Source organism: Emys orbicularis, chromosome 6 (genome assembly GCF_028017835.1).
Source record: "Emys orbicularis isolate rEmyOrb1 chromosome 6, rEmyOrb1.hap1, whole genome shotgun sequence".
Classification (NCBI taxonomy): domain Eukaryota; kingdom Metazoa; phylum Chordata; order Testudines; family Emydidae; genus Emys; species Emys orbicularis.
This window is the reverse complement of record NC_088688.1, coordinates 134,863,953-134,878,986: the sequence shown is the minus strand read 5'-3', so window position 1 is coordinate 134,878,986 and position 15,034 is coordinate 134,863,953. Positions and strand designations below refer to the sequence as shown.

Here is a 15,034-nt window from a genome sequence, read left to right as displayed (position 1 = left end):
GACATGAGACCTCCTCCTCAGTCCTTTGGGCCATCGGTGGTAGAGAAGGCGGTGTTTGCCTCAAAACCTCTGTGGACTCCAGAATGGCCTCGTTAATGAGGAGGGCTCATCAAGAGGGCTCTATTGAACCCAAAATATCCACCAATCAATGTGAGCTCTCCTAAACTACCTCCACTTGTATGTCCAGAGAGGAAACCACCTTCTGCAACAGGTCCTGATATGCCCTGTAATCATCCTGAAGAGGTGAGGACACACTGGACACCACCAGGGAGGAGGAGGAGGAACACAGAGCAAGTTGAGATGGTACCTTCCTTAACTTCTCTGATAGAGATCCTGCTGGGGCACCCTTCCTGCTGGGGCTGCTGCTCGGCACCCAACCCCGTACCGAGGGTGGCCTCACATGCCATCTCACAGACTATCCTGGTGTCTACTTGGGGACCTGGAGGGAGGAGCTAGTGGTGGGAGGAAACCCTCAGAGGCTCCAGTATGGCCACTGGTAGGGCATTAGACCCCAACCTCTTCCAGACCAAGGATCCACGTCCCTCGACCAATGTGGAATCTCTGCTGTATACCAAGGGCGAAAACGCCTAGATGGAGAGTGACGTCACCTCTCTCTAGATCGAGACACATATGAGCCAATCTCTGATTCTGAAAATGAGTCCAAGTCACCTGACCAGGAGGACACAGTACTTCTCGGTGCCAAGGACCGCCATCAAGACTCAAGAGATGACAATACCGAAGAAAGCATCTTAGGCTTGCCTCTTGATGGCACCAGATAAGGAGGTGCAAGACTGTCCATTATCAGCACAGAGAGATTCCCCGATGCTTCTGTCCTTGTGTCTAAGGGTTCAGTGCCGCAGAGTGGGATGGTACTCCAGCAGTGGTTGGTTTCAGAGGCACAGGGCTTGGTGCTGGAGTTGACAACCCCGCTTGAGGTGCAATTGGCACCAACAAGTACTTCCTCTCCGAGGACACCCTCCCTTGTATCCTGGTCGAAGGAGCTGGGAACCTCAATCTCTTGCAAGATGAGTACTTCGAAGCACCATGCCAGTGTTTTTTTCCTCGGTACTGGGAGAGTAGTATCAAGACCCTACAATGTCTGGAGGAGCGCTCCTAACAGAAGTAGACTCTGTGCCTGCCCTGAGCGAGCAGGCTCCGAACACGGACGCAGGGCTGCCTCCGCAAAGAGGTGACCCATCCCTATCCTTTCTAGTTTGGGGCACCTGTTACAGACATGACCCTCGCCAAGGCACTTTAAACACTGAGAATGAGGGTCACTCACTGGCCTGGATTTCCTGCCAACAGTGCAAGGACTAAAGCCCCAAGAATGAGGCATTCCCTGGTACTGGGCGTCAGCACCCACAAGTGAGGACTGACCATTCTAGTAGACTACAAAGCAATTAAGAAAATGAAACCTAACTAAATCAACTATAAATTTACAAAAACGAGTACCAACTATATGCAAGAGAGACAACCCATGGGAATCAAGACTGAGGGGAAAAACAACTGAGGAGAGTTGGCAGTTTTTCAAAGGGACACTATTAAGGGCCCAAAAGCAAGCTATTCCGCTGGTTAGGAAAGATAGAAAATGTGGCAAAAGACCACCTTGGCTTAACCACGAGATCTTGCATGATCTAAAAAATAAAAAGGAGTCATACAAAAAATGGAAACTAGGACAGATTACAAAGGATGAATATAGGCAAACAACACAGGAATGCAGGGGCAAGATTAGAAAGGCAAAGGCACAAAATGAGCTCAAACTAGCTACGGGAATAAAGGGGAACAAGAAGACTTTTTATCAATACATTAGAAGCAAGAGGAAGACCAAAGACAGGGTAGGCCCACTGCTTAGTGAAGAGGGAGAAACAGTAACAGGAAACTTGGAAATGGCAGAGATGCTTAATGACTTCTTTGTTTCGGTCTTCACCGAGAAGTCTGAAGGAATGCCTAACAGTGAATGCTAATGGGAAGGGGGTAGGTTTAGCAGATAAAATAAAAAAAGAACAAGTTAAAAATCACTTAGAAAAGTTAGATGCCTGCAAGTCACCAGGGCCTGATGAAATGCATCCTAGAATACTCAAGGAGCTAATAGAGGAGGTATCTGAGCCTCTAGCTATTATCTTTGGAAAATCATGGGAGACGGGAGAGATTCCAGAAGACTGGAAAAGGGCAAATATAGTGCCCATCTATAAAAAGGGAAATAAAAACAACCCAGGAAACTACAGACCAGTTAGTTTAACTTCTGTGCCAGGGAAGATAATGGAGCAAGTAATTAAGGAAATCATCTGCAAACACTTGGAAGGTGGTAAGGTGATAGGGAACAGCCAGCATGGATTTGTAAAGAACAAATCATGTCAAACCAATCTGATAGCTTTCTTTGATAGGATAACAAGTCTTGTGGATAAGGGAGAAGCTGTGGATGTGGTATACCTAGACTTTAGTAAGGCATTTGATACGGTCTCGCATGATATTCTTATCGACAAACTAGGCAAATACAATTTAGATGGGGCTACTATAAGGTGGGTGCATAACTGGCTGGATAACCGTACTCAGAGAGTTGTTATTAATAGTTCCCAATCCTGCTGGAAAGGCATAACGAGTGGGGTTCCGCAGGGGTCTGTTTTGGGACCGGCTCTGTTCAATATCTTCATTAACGACTTAGATATTGGCATAGAAAGTACGCTTATTAAGTTTGCGGATGACACCAAACTGGGAGGGATTGCAACTGCTTTGGAGGACAGGGTCATAATTCAAAATGATCTGGACAAATTGGAGAAATGGTCTGAGTTAAACAGGATGAAGTTTAACAAAGACAATGCAAAGTGCTCCACTTAGGAAGAAAAAATCAGTTTCACACATACAGAATGGGAAGAGACTGTCTAGGAAGGAGTACGGCAGAAAGGGATCTAGGGGTTATAGTGGACCACAAGCTAAATATGAGTCAACAGTGTGATGCTGTTGCAAAAAAAGCAAACATGATTCTGGGATGTATTAACAGGTGTGTTGTGAGCAAGAACCGAGAAGTCATTCTTCCGTTCTACTCTGCTCTGGTTAGGCCTCAGCTGGAGTATTGTGTCCAGTTCTGGGCACCGCATTTCAAGAAAGATGTGGAGAAATTGGAAAGGGTCCAGAGAAGAGCAACAAGAATGATTAAAGGTCTTGAGAACATGACCTATGAAGGAAGGCTGAAAGAATTGGGTTTGTTTAGTTTGGAAAAGAGAAGACTGAGAGGGGACATGATAGCAGTTTTCAGGTATCTAAAAGGGTGTCATAAGGAGGAGGGAGAAAACTTGTTCACCTTAGCCTCTGAGGATAGAACAAGAAGCAATGGGCTTAAACTGCAGCAAGGGAGGTCTAGGTTGGACATTAGGAAAAAGTTCCTAACTGTCAGGGTGGTTAAACACTGGAATAAATTGCCTAGGGAGGTTGTGGAATCTCCATCTCTGGAGATATTTAAGAGTAGGTTAGATAAATGTCTGTCAGGGATGGTCTAGACAGTATTTGGTCCTGCCATGCGGGCAGGGGACTGGACTCAATGACCTCTCGAGGTCCCTTCCAGTCCTAGAATCTATGAATCTATGAATAAAACTTGTATATGGGGGGGAGGGATAGCTCAGTGGTTTGAGCATTGGCCTGCTAAACCCAGGGTTGTGAGTTAAATCCTTGAGGGGGCCACTTAGGGATCTGGGGCAAAATCAGTACTTGGTCCTGCTAGTGAAGACAGGGGGCTGGACTCGATGACCTTTCAGGGTTCCTTCCAGTTCTACGAGATAGGTGTATCTCCATATATTAACTCCATGAAAGGGAAAAATTCTCATTGAAAAAAATGGTTATCACCTTCTCGTAACTGTAACCATTTTTTCTTCTTAGAGTGCTTGTTCGTGTCCATTCCAAACAGGTGACTCACAAGCCCAAGTTCAGGAGGTGGGGTTGGAGTCATCCACTGATTGGAGCACTGCCCTTCCAAAGGCCGCATCGTTTCTGGCCTGCTGGGTGATCGCATAGTGCATGGTGAAAGTGTGTATGGAGGACCATGTCGCTGCTCTGCAGATTTCCTGGGTGGGAACCTGCGCCAGGAACGCTGTTGAAGAGGCCTGGGCCCTGGTGCGCAGTGATCAGAGGAGCAGGCACCTTCGTCAGGTTGTAGCACTCATGGATGCAGAGCGTGATCCATGACGAGATACGTTGAGAGGAGACAGGAAGACCTTTCATTCTGTCCGCCACTGCCACGAATAACTGGACAGACTTTCAGAACGGCTTCATTCTCTGGATGTAGAAGGCTAGTGCCCTGCGGACAACCAACGAGTGAAGCCTCTGCTCTCTGCCGCTTGAGTGTGGCTTAGGATAGAACACTGGGAGGAAGATGTCCTGGTTGATGTGAAACTGGGAGACAGCTCTGGGAGGAAGGCTGGGTGAGGCCTGAGCTGAACCTTGTCCTTATAGAGCACCATGTAAGGGGGCTCTAATGTCAGTGCCTTGAGCTCAGACACCCTTCTGGCTGAGGTTATCGCTACCAGAAACGCTACCTTGCATGAGAGAGAGAGCAGGGAGCATGTCGCCAAAGGTTCAAAGGGGGGTCCCATAAGTCTGGAAAGGACCAGATTGCAGTCCCAAGCCAGGATAGGCTGTCGAGACCTTTAAGGAAGCGGCTGATCATAGGGTTAGTAAAGACCGAGCGGCCCTCTGCACCTGGGTGGAAGGCCGAGATGGTGGCCAAGTGAACCCTTATTGATGACATGGACAGCCCCTGCTGCTTGAGATGGTCTAATAAATGGCACAGAGGCGAGCGTTGGGGATGAACGGTGCTGCACCGACCAGATTGAAAATATCTTCCACTTGGCAAGGTAGGTGGCTCTCGTGGAGGGTTTCCTACAAGACTCCTTCTTAGTCTGGGCCCAATCCTTTCCCTTGGTACAGTTCTTGTTAGTTCCAGCTCAGGTGGTAACTAGGGGTTTTCTCATGACTGCAGCCCCCTTTGTTCTGTTCCATCCCCTTTTATAGCTTTGACCCAAGGCAGGAATCCTTTGTCTCTCTGGGTCCCCACCCCTCCTAAATGGAAAAGCACCAGATTTAAAATGGATTCCAGTATCATGTGACATGGTCACGTGTCCTGTGAGACCCCTAGTCTCCATTCTTCCAGGGCTGGTCGGCAACTACCCCAGAAGATTTGCAAGTAAACAGAGCCATTTACAGGTGATTGATTTTGAAGCACCCTTAATGGCTTCCACTTAACATGTTTACCTCAGTAATACAAGTGTATATATCTTATTCTCCTAACTCCAGACATAGAAATAATACATGCAAACAAATGGGATGAACACACAAATGGGTAGATCCTAAGCTTTGCAATTATACCTTACAAGAGACCTTTTGCATAAAGCATATTCCAGTTCCATCATATTCACACTTATAAACATATTTCCATAAACTCCATGTATGGAGTGCAAAGTCACAGTTCCAGCGTACCGTCACTGGCGGTAAGAAGCAACTGAGGGGGTGGCAGGTTGGCAGGGCTCTACAGTGGGCGCCATGAGGGCAAGACTCCAGGGGGTGCCCAGGCCGACCCAACGGAGGCTGCTATGGGAAAAAAATCCTGCTACCCTGCACATGCGCGCACACACAGCTGGATGGAATGGACATGAACAAGCGCTCGAAGAAGAAGCTAACATGCGCAGACAACCAACCATGGACAGTAAGAAGGAACTGAGGGGAATCAGGTCCACCTTTTATATGACTGCACAGCAGCACGAGGCAGCAGAGGGCACATGCATCACCTCAATGGGTACTGCTAAAGGACAAATCTCTGACACTGGTGTCCTGAGTGCACACACACCAGAAGCGGAATGGACACATGCAGTCACTCGAAGAACGGCACATGCGGGCGATCAGAGTAAAGGATATAGTCATACTCCAGGCTGACTGATCTGTAGCACACACTTTTAACCTAAGGTGGTGCATCTGGCATCCATGCCATGTGCCTAGGGAGCTGTCTGCCTCCCCAAAGTGGGACTCACCTGCCCAGTCGGCTGGGCTTGGTGTGTGAGAGCACGGGGGGGAGGGCTGAAGCACTCACTGGCCTTCCAGCACAAGCAGCCTTTCACTAGTGCACCTCATTCCTCCACTGCCCGCATCCCTGGGGAGGCAAGCACGGCCTGTGGCATGACAAAGTCTGTTGCTAGGGGTGCCAGAACGTGGTGTTTCTTCCCGTGCTAAAAGCTAAGACCCTGGAGATGGTCACAGCCCCTGCTAGCCGGCAGAGCTCCGTCCCAAACCAGCCACCCCGGGAGAGAGGGTGCCACACTGCCCGGCCAGGGCTTCGTTTGTGCTTCCTTACTGTCAGTTGAGGCCAAGAGTCCCTGTATAGCAGGAACAAGGGCCCTTAAGCTAAGCAGGAGGCACCTCTCACCCAGCAGTCAGCCACTGCCTATATACAGCCCCGGGCCCTGTTTCCCAGAACGCACAATAGGCCTGCAGTACCTGTAGGTTTTTTCCAGATGAGGTGTTTCCACAGAAGCTTTAAATCCACTTCCTCCCAATGTAACAGTGGGGTCTTTCACAGTGCCGTCACCTGGCAAATGGAGCATACAGGCATGTTAGCGCACCCTTCAAGCACAACCACGAAAGACTTGCAAAATACATTGCTTCCAATCTAATCATTACTGAGGGCAATTCAACGTGCAGTGGCCTTTTCATGATGCTTTCTCGTCTACATCAACTGCCTCTGTAACTCTCACTTGTGCACAGCAAGAGTCATACTCTTAAGTGTGCAGCATGAAACCGAAAACAGGTGACAGCCTTCCTGGAGGAGTGGGGGGAGCCCTCCTATCGCTCAGCAGACTGACAGCTGTGCTGTTCAATGGGCTGTCCACGAGGGACCGATCCTACATTGAACTAGGGCTGAGGGGCCTTTGCCATGGGATCCCAGCCATCTTCAGGACAAGGATGCCAAACCAATCCTGGCAGCCATGCATTCTGCCTCACAGCATTCTGCAAGAAAAGGGGGAACAGGCCACACAACAAACTCACGTGCAGATGCTATTGCTTCAGCAAGGAGTCACCAGAGATGGCATCCAGCTAGAATGGTGTTAAACACAGGGTTTGCTTGTCATGCAAGCCTCCCATCAACTACGAGGCCATAGGTACAAGGCTGGGGCCGCGTCTGAGGCCTCGGCATTTGAGAGTGAAAGTTCTGTGCGTCAGGCTGATCTGCAAGCACCAGCGTCACTCCGCACAGCTCACACAGAGGGAGGAGCATGCCTAGGGCCAGGCATGGAGTACGATATGCAGAAGGTGGCAGATATGAGACCCTGGAAGTATGGAAACTTCAAAAGACAATTATTGTGAGATGTGCCGGATGCTGTGGGCATAGGAGATATTCATTAACTTGTGTATCTAGAAATGTGATCTGTATTCTTGTGAGCTGGGGATTGTATTCTAGCTACATGAGGCACCATTGCCAAGCTTCCTCCAGGAGCTAAAAATCAGTGGAGAGTAATTATTGGGAGCATGTGAAATTCCATGGGTGAGTTAGCGATAGAAAGGTAAGAGAGGTGTCATTTGATTCGTAACAATCTACAGAATCATAATTCCAATGGTGTCGTCCTCCGTAGTATGGCACCAGAGACTTGGTGCCGTCTGGCTCCCAGCTCCAGGTCCTTGGACTGGTGGAAATTTTGATAATACAGTGTAATCAGAAATGGGTTGACTTGGTATCATTCAAAAGCCCTTTCTCGCTCAAATACTATGGTACCAAACATGACAAACCTAGAACAATTATGCAGATATATATGCATGAAAACATTAAAGAATAATTAAAAATTGGATTTTTAAACACAGGCCTAACACACAGCACTCAAAGCTAAATTGTGGCCTTCGACTGACAGTACAGTGTTATCAGCTAAACGCTCAAAACATGATACCTGATTAATTTTTTTAATGTTACAGATTACTATAAATGAAAGGAGTGCTTCAGGTTGATTTGCCATCATCGCCAAAAATGAAGCAGGTCAGTGGTACTGATTATCAGTTTTGTTTATCTATTATGAATGGCAATGAGGCATTGGTTAAGATGTCAGTATCCAGGCAATAATTACTGGCCTGCATCTGCAAACAGTACCCACATAAAGCAACAAAGAGTCCTGTGGCACCTTAAAGACTAACAGATGTATTGGAGCATAAGCTTTCGTGGGTGAATGTCCACTTCGTCAGACACATGTTTGTTGCTTTTTACAGATCCAGACTAACACGGCTACCCCTCTGATACTTAGTACCCACATAGTTACATCACATAATTCATTACAATTCCAAAGCAATTTATTACAAAATACTTGTTTTTACTTTGGTCTTGATCATTTTTAGGCATCAATGGGGAGAGTAGCTGAATCTTTGGAGAATACCTAAACACAATGCTTGCAGGGACCATACACGCTATCGGAAGTGCACTTAAACTGAATTTGGCAAGATTGGAGAGGAAGTACAGGACAAGGGCCAACTGTAGGTGAGACTTGCCTTATACTAGCCATGGAATGTGTTTTGAGAACAACACTTGCTGCTTCTGCCATAAGCCTGAAAGCATCCATTAAGCAGAGTTACAATATGTGCGACAGGTGAGAAACCGCATGAAGCAGTCAGCGAGAAAGTCCCACGGAAAGTAAAGTTAAATGAGTGCAATGACCCAAAAGACACCCACACACGACATTGCATATCACATACAGTGATGCACCAAGAATATGTGTCATGTGCTGCATCTAAAGGGAATAGCAACAGAAGCAAATAGGATTTTACTCCTGCAAACTGTGCAGTTCAAATTGTTCATGAATTGCCTTGCAGAAGCTGTAATGGGTAGGAAAATAGTGGCGATGGCCAATCTAGAGGCTAAGTACAGAGAAACAGTTGCTCTGAATGGGACTGAAGAGGAACAAACACTTAGCCAAAAGGCTCTGGAAGCACTTCTTGAAGATGAACTGTGGGATATGGACATGGTTTGTAGTAATCCTTCACATAGATGTGAATCATAGCGCATATCCTTAAAAGCTGCAAAAGTTGTGGCGCTATCCAAAGAAAAAAGGCTGATGTCAACAGTAATATGAAGACTGCAACTGCTAAATTTTTACAGAAAAGCATTTTGTCCTGCAGTACATAGGAGTTTCATGGATACACAATGGATGACCTACAGGAGCTCATTAATATCATAACGAAAACAGTCCTCAGGGATGAGGTTGTTAAGATGTCAGCTGAATGGATACTTTGGGACATGACTAAGACAACGATTATGTCACAGAGGTCACGCAAGTCACAGAATCCGTGACTTCCATTGACCTCAGTGACATTTTCTGCCCCGGGGCTGGAGCTCCAAGCCAGCCCTCCACCTCCACCCTAGTGGGGGGACCCCACAGCTGCCCAGCCACAGCTGGGGGACCACCAGAGCTCCCTGATGCCATGGGGGTGTGTGAGGGGACCCTGCAGTAGCCCAGCTTCCAGAGGAGGTGGGGGACCACAGAGCTCCCAATTGCTGCAGGTGGGAGGGAACCCCCAGAGCTCCCTGCTGCCACAGGTGGTGGGGCCCCCCCAGAGCTGCTCAGCTGACGCGTGGGGAGGGGGACCCTGGAGCTCCCACTCACCAAGCGGCGGGAGACACCAGAGCCCCAGCAACAGTGGGTGCTGAGCTGAACCCACCTCCCCATTTTGTCAGGGCTATTTTTAGTGAAAGTCAGACACAGGTCATGGGCTTTCGTGAATTTTTGTTTATTGCCATGACTTTTACTAAAAACATCCGTGACAAAATCTTAGCCTTAGCCATGACTTGTATGAAACCTTCAAAACCAAAAGAATTATCCCAGGCTCCATCAATCTATGGAATCCAAACAAGAAGAACAGATGAAACCTGTGCTCAAATGCAAAGAAAAAAGTCAGAGTGAAGGTGGCAGGGATCAGTACAGAGCTAATCTCAGACAGATCATGGATTGTTCGTCTCCTGGTTGTGTCCAGATCTCAGTATGATGTTGATCTATGTGAGATTTTGGGAAAGTCTGAGTTCTTCATGGTAGCACTATCGATGTTCGAATGCGACGGAACAATGCATATGTGCCAGGCAAAAAGCAAACTTATGGTCATTTTGCATGGTCTTCCTAATCCAGCACCTACTGACAAAGGGACCGGAACCTTACGCCAATAGAGACTTTACAACACAGCAAACATAGATGGTGTGGCTGAGGTAAAAACTCGCAAACTAGAAACATAACACCTGCCAAGATTTGGCTGAACACTTCATTATGAGACTACAGGGAAAATACTGGACCTATAACGAAGTCCATCTCCTGTTTGATGAGTATGCAAAGGAATTAATTACAAATATCACCAGAAAGTAGACTCCGTGGCATTGCACCTGTCCAATGCAAAAATCACTGACTCCAAGAACATCTCCAATGTCACAATGTACCATCTCATACTCACAAGAAGGATGAGTTAACAGCATACCTTGCAGGAAAAATGCTTCAGCATGTGAAGAATTGCTCCAAGAATTTTGTTGTTGCGTGGCATAACGAAGCTGCTGCCTCGCCTCACACTGTTCAGTGGAGTTTCTTCATAGTTCCCATGAGGAGGCTGACACAAAGTTTCTTGCATGCCATCAGTGCCACCAAACTCCATATTTTTCAATAAGAGACAGATGCTCTAGTACTCTCTCTGAGACGCTACTCAAGACTTCCACAAGATTCTGGTTTTGTGCCTGCTGCTGGGGAACAGAATCGCTGTATATCCATCAGAGACATGTTCCTATCACTCGGACCGTTAAACCCTGCTACACTGCAAGGTTTCTATGCCAAGATTTCTAGTGACACTACTGGAAGATTGGCTGGAAAGACCAAATTATCTTACTGGAAGCCATTTGATTCAGTATCTGAAGACTCTTTCCTCACTTTGAAGGTGCTCGGTACAGCTAAGACAGTCGCTGATGAAGTCATAAATGCACTGGAGAAGTTCATATGCTGAGTTTACCATTTGAGGATCAACATTACAACACTTGCAGAGCTACACTGGTAGATGTTTTCCAAGAAACAAAAAGAGAAAAATTGCCCCAGACAAGGGGGTGCATTTATACCTGCTATCAAGAGAGCAAACTCCAGGATGACTGAGCAAATCCAGAACTACCCTCCCCGATCAGGCCTGGATGGATCTTTGAGGATGGATTCATTACACCAGTTGTGTGTGAAATAGCACATACTCCTACATCAATCCTTCAGCTAATCAAATGTGTGCAAAGACCAGATGCTCACCACCCTGCAAATGTTTGGAGAGCAACCCGCTTTACACGGACATGTGCAAGCGCAGCGCAGATGAGGATCAATGTGACAATGTGTCTAGCAGTGGTGCCCTAGAGGAGACAACATGGATGAAGACTGATGAATAAAGGTTAACTTCCCTAGAATTACTAAGGGTTGCTTTTTTTTTTTTTTTTTAAAACATAAGCAATGGATCCTTGTGTTAATGTAGAATTAAAATAAGTTTATTTGTAAACATTTTCTGAAATATGTATCTATATGATTGTTCTAGGTTTGTCATGCTTGGTACCATTGCATGGTGGGAGAAAGCTTTCGAAAGATACCCAACTTGACCCATATCCAATGACACTATTATCAAAATTTCCAACTGAAAGACATGAAGCTGGGAGTGGGGGTGGGTGGGATGTCAGCGAGTCCCCTCTGCCACACCACAGAGGTAGACACCACTGAAATTATGATTCTGTAGGTTTTTACAAATCAAATGACACCTCCCTGACCCTTCTGTTACTGACTCACCCACGGCATGAGATTTTGCTACAATATATTCCCAGACTAAAATCCTGGGACAAGCAAACAACTCCAGAGAAGTACCATCCCCTGGGAGGAACTGCATAGGCTGGATCAGACCCGGATCAAGAAGCCCAGATGACAAAGAAAGAGCTTGTGTTCTAAAATGTCAGCCTGAAGTAACTGAGTGTCCCTCATTTAATCCTTGAGCTGACCTGAGACTGTAACCAAGAGGGTAAACCCTGCTGGAAGAGCGTAAAGCCCTGGAACCTGTCAGGGTCTCCACGGGGGGAAAGAAGGGGAAGATAGGGGACACCTGGTAGGCCCAGCATGTGGGTAGACTGATGGTTGCTTTAGTATTGTTTGCCCTGTAATTCTTCTGTTCTAAATACAATAAATGCTCTGTGAAAGCTGGCTGCTCACTGTGCCGAGAGAGTGTGAATCACAGGTGCTGCACTCATGTCAGACTTGCTGGGATAGTAAGAGTGAACTGCAGGGGACAGCAAGCCTAGATCCCTTATCTGGAGGGAGAGGAACATGGGTCCCTGCTCATACAGACATGTCACTTGGAGGTCTGAGACCTGAAAGGGCACCCTTGAGAAGACCACAGAGGGAGCAGAGATCCAGCAAACCCAGGAACTGAGAGAAAGAGAAAACACACACCAACTCTGTAAACGGAGATCCTGTTGCTGGCGTCGAGGACAGCAAGGTCTGCGCTCTTTGTGGGGTCTGTGTGGAATGCGACCTGGTTCACCGCCTGCTGGAGCTGGAGCTGGAAGGTACACATGGGCGGAGGCACCACAGAATGCTGGAAGGCCGTTACCAGCACCTTATCTGAGGAAACAGAAAAATCAGGCTGTGCACCATCCCCCAACTGCAACTCCAGCTCTGACTCAGACTGTAACAGACACAGCAACACTACCAGAGGAAGAGGGGGCTTGGAGGGTGGGGAGGGGTACAATGAAGGGCTGCTCTGCCCACTGAGGCCCTTATTGAAAGCCCATTAATTCAACTCCTGTGGACTCTGAGGGGCTTTGGATTTAGCCCTGAAGGAGGGAGCTCTCCCACACACTGGTGTCTTTTATCATGTCCCTAAGTGAGAGAAGTAGCACTCAAGCATTGCAATGCCCCAGACAGACACCTGCTAAACACCAGACACACAAACGTTTAACACATTCCCCCTCCAATCTTGGCCTCCAACCATCACCTCCATCGATAACGGCCACGTTGGCCACAAGGTGGCTCTCGTCCCCAGTGCTGCAGTCGGTGCTCCAGTGCCAGTCATAGCAGAGGGCGTGCCATCCTCTGCAGAGAGCGTGCAGTCGATATGGGATCTCAGGGTCCCACAGCAGTGACACAAGCCGGCTTTTCTCAGCGCTGCCAAAATGCAGGCTCTGCTTCAGGTACCAGTGATAGTTCCCTACTGTCCAGAGCTGAACTACACAGAGAAATGTAGTCATTACACACTGCATGGGGGCTGGGGCAGTAAGGTCACAGCTAGCACCCAGCCGCACCCTCCCCATTCACAGCTTGCGGGGATCCAGCAGTTTTAGCTGAATGTTGTGGCTCAGGCCCTATCTCTGTCATGGCCGCCACCAAAGATTATTTCAGCAGCCCTTCAGCCACCCTCTGCTCCAGGGAGGAAGACTAGCTTTGGGGTTAACACACTACACTTGTCACAAGAGATCCAGGTTCAATCCCTGCCCCACCAGACTCCCTATGTGACTAGGGCCCAGTCACTTTGCTATCTGTACAGGGGGGATAACCACCCTTCCTGTCTCCCAACCTCTATCTTGCCTATTAAAATGGTGAGCTCCTTGGGGCAGGAGCTGTCTCTTTCTGTGTCTGTGCAGCACCCAGAACAAAGCAACCCTGACCTCAAAATTTGCCAAAAAGAACCTAAAACTTCTGTGCCCCTCCTCTTCCCCACAAAAGACCTTTCCCCAAGGGGACATTAGCATGAAGGGCTGGGATCTTCAGTCACTGGTGTAGCTGTTTCAGAAGCCCACTGATGGGCAGTGAGCTTTGGTATTGCTTCCACAGCAGCTGGCCTGGACAATGCCTGAGCAAAATCTAGTGAACTAGTGCAGTTTCTCCTGACCTTGCACAGGCATCTCAGAACACTGAGCAGAATCTCTCCATGTCTTCTGGCATATCGCCTCTCCACACCTCCTAATTAACGTGCACTTGGGGGCAGCCAGGACACTGCAAGTATTCTTACCATAGGTGTTTGTCTTGGAGTTCTTTTCTTTCTTAAGATCTTCCAACCAAACTGCCAGGATCGTAGAGTCTAAGTTCCAAAGCAGCTCGTTAACCTGATGGGACAGAGTCTCTCATTGGTGTTTCTGTCCATATACGAGGCAGACCACCATGTCAGAATCATTTACTCAAGCTTAAAAATGTTGGTTGGCTCCCTCCTTGCCCAGACAGCATACAAGTGAGCACGCCATCGCAGGGAATAGAAAGCAGTAACATATTACAAAGCTTATGCAAGGAAATCCCCCAGGCATGAATTTAAGACGGCAGACAGGTCTCCACATCAAGTAGCAGCAAGCACTGCATACACAGAGGGCGACAGCCTGGACCCCTCACCTACCTTGGCTTGGCCTTTCTGAAACGGGAGGGTGAATTCCCCGTGAAGGAGACCATTTTTCTCAAAGAAGACAACATCATGTTTGTTGGGCTTCTCCTGTGTGGAGGCTACCAGGCTTCCAGAGGGCCTTAAAACAAATGTAAGGGTAATGCATGAGTGACCACAACTGATTGCAAATTTAAGGCAAGGAACACATCTAGCTGCTTGCCCTTGCCCAGTAGCACACAACCAAAGGAGCAGCCGAGCATGTGCTCTTATCAGGCCTCCAGCCAAGGCTCTTGCACCGCCACGCAGACCTTACTCAGGGTTCACAACACCACTGCAGAAATAATATTAGTACAGGAGAGGATAAGTGCTGCTGTCCCTCCCAAAACTGAGCCAGCCTGGTATGGTGTTGCTATAAGACCATACATAGGGCCTAACCTCTCCTGCCAGCTCTGGTCTCACCTCCTGAGCAGAAGGGGGAGCGGTCCTGGGAAATAGGAATGACTGGCTCTAAACGGCTCTTCCTCCTTACATGTTTGACCAGAAGGAGGGCAGCTCAAAGCAGGAAAACAAAGGAGGGAAAGGATCCTTCAGGCTCTGACAGACGCTGAGGAAACCCCACAGCCAGTGAACAAAACCCAACCCCATCCACCAGGAATGCAGGCTGCTC

The 15,034-nt window shown here is 47.9% G+C and overlaps 1 protein-coding gene across 1 annotated transcript in view; it reads right to left on the bottom strand.

The window, feature by feature from the left end:
• The window catches only part of ELP1 (elongator acetyltransferase complex subunit 1), a 108,822-nt gene that overhangs the window by 71,881 nt on the left and 21,907 nt on the right, over positions 1-15,034 (bottom strand). The window contains exons 10-14 of the mRNA XM_065407068.1: positions 14,383-14,506; positions 14,008-14,101; positions 12,994-13,224; positions 12,450-12,620; positions 6,478-6,568 (exon numbers count right to left, since the gene is read on the bottom strand). Of these exons, the coding sequence (XP_065263140.1) occupies positions 6,478-6,568; positions 12,450-12,620; positions 12,994-13,224; positions 14,008-14,101; positions 14,383-14,506 (711 nt within the window). The remainder of the gene's footprint in view (positions 1-6,477; positions 6,569-12,449; positions 12,621-12,993; positions 13,225-14,007; positions 14,102-14,382; positions 14,507-15,034) is intronic.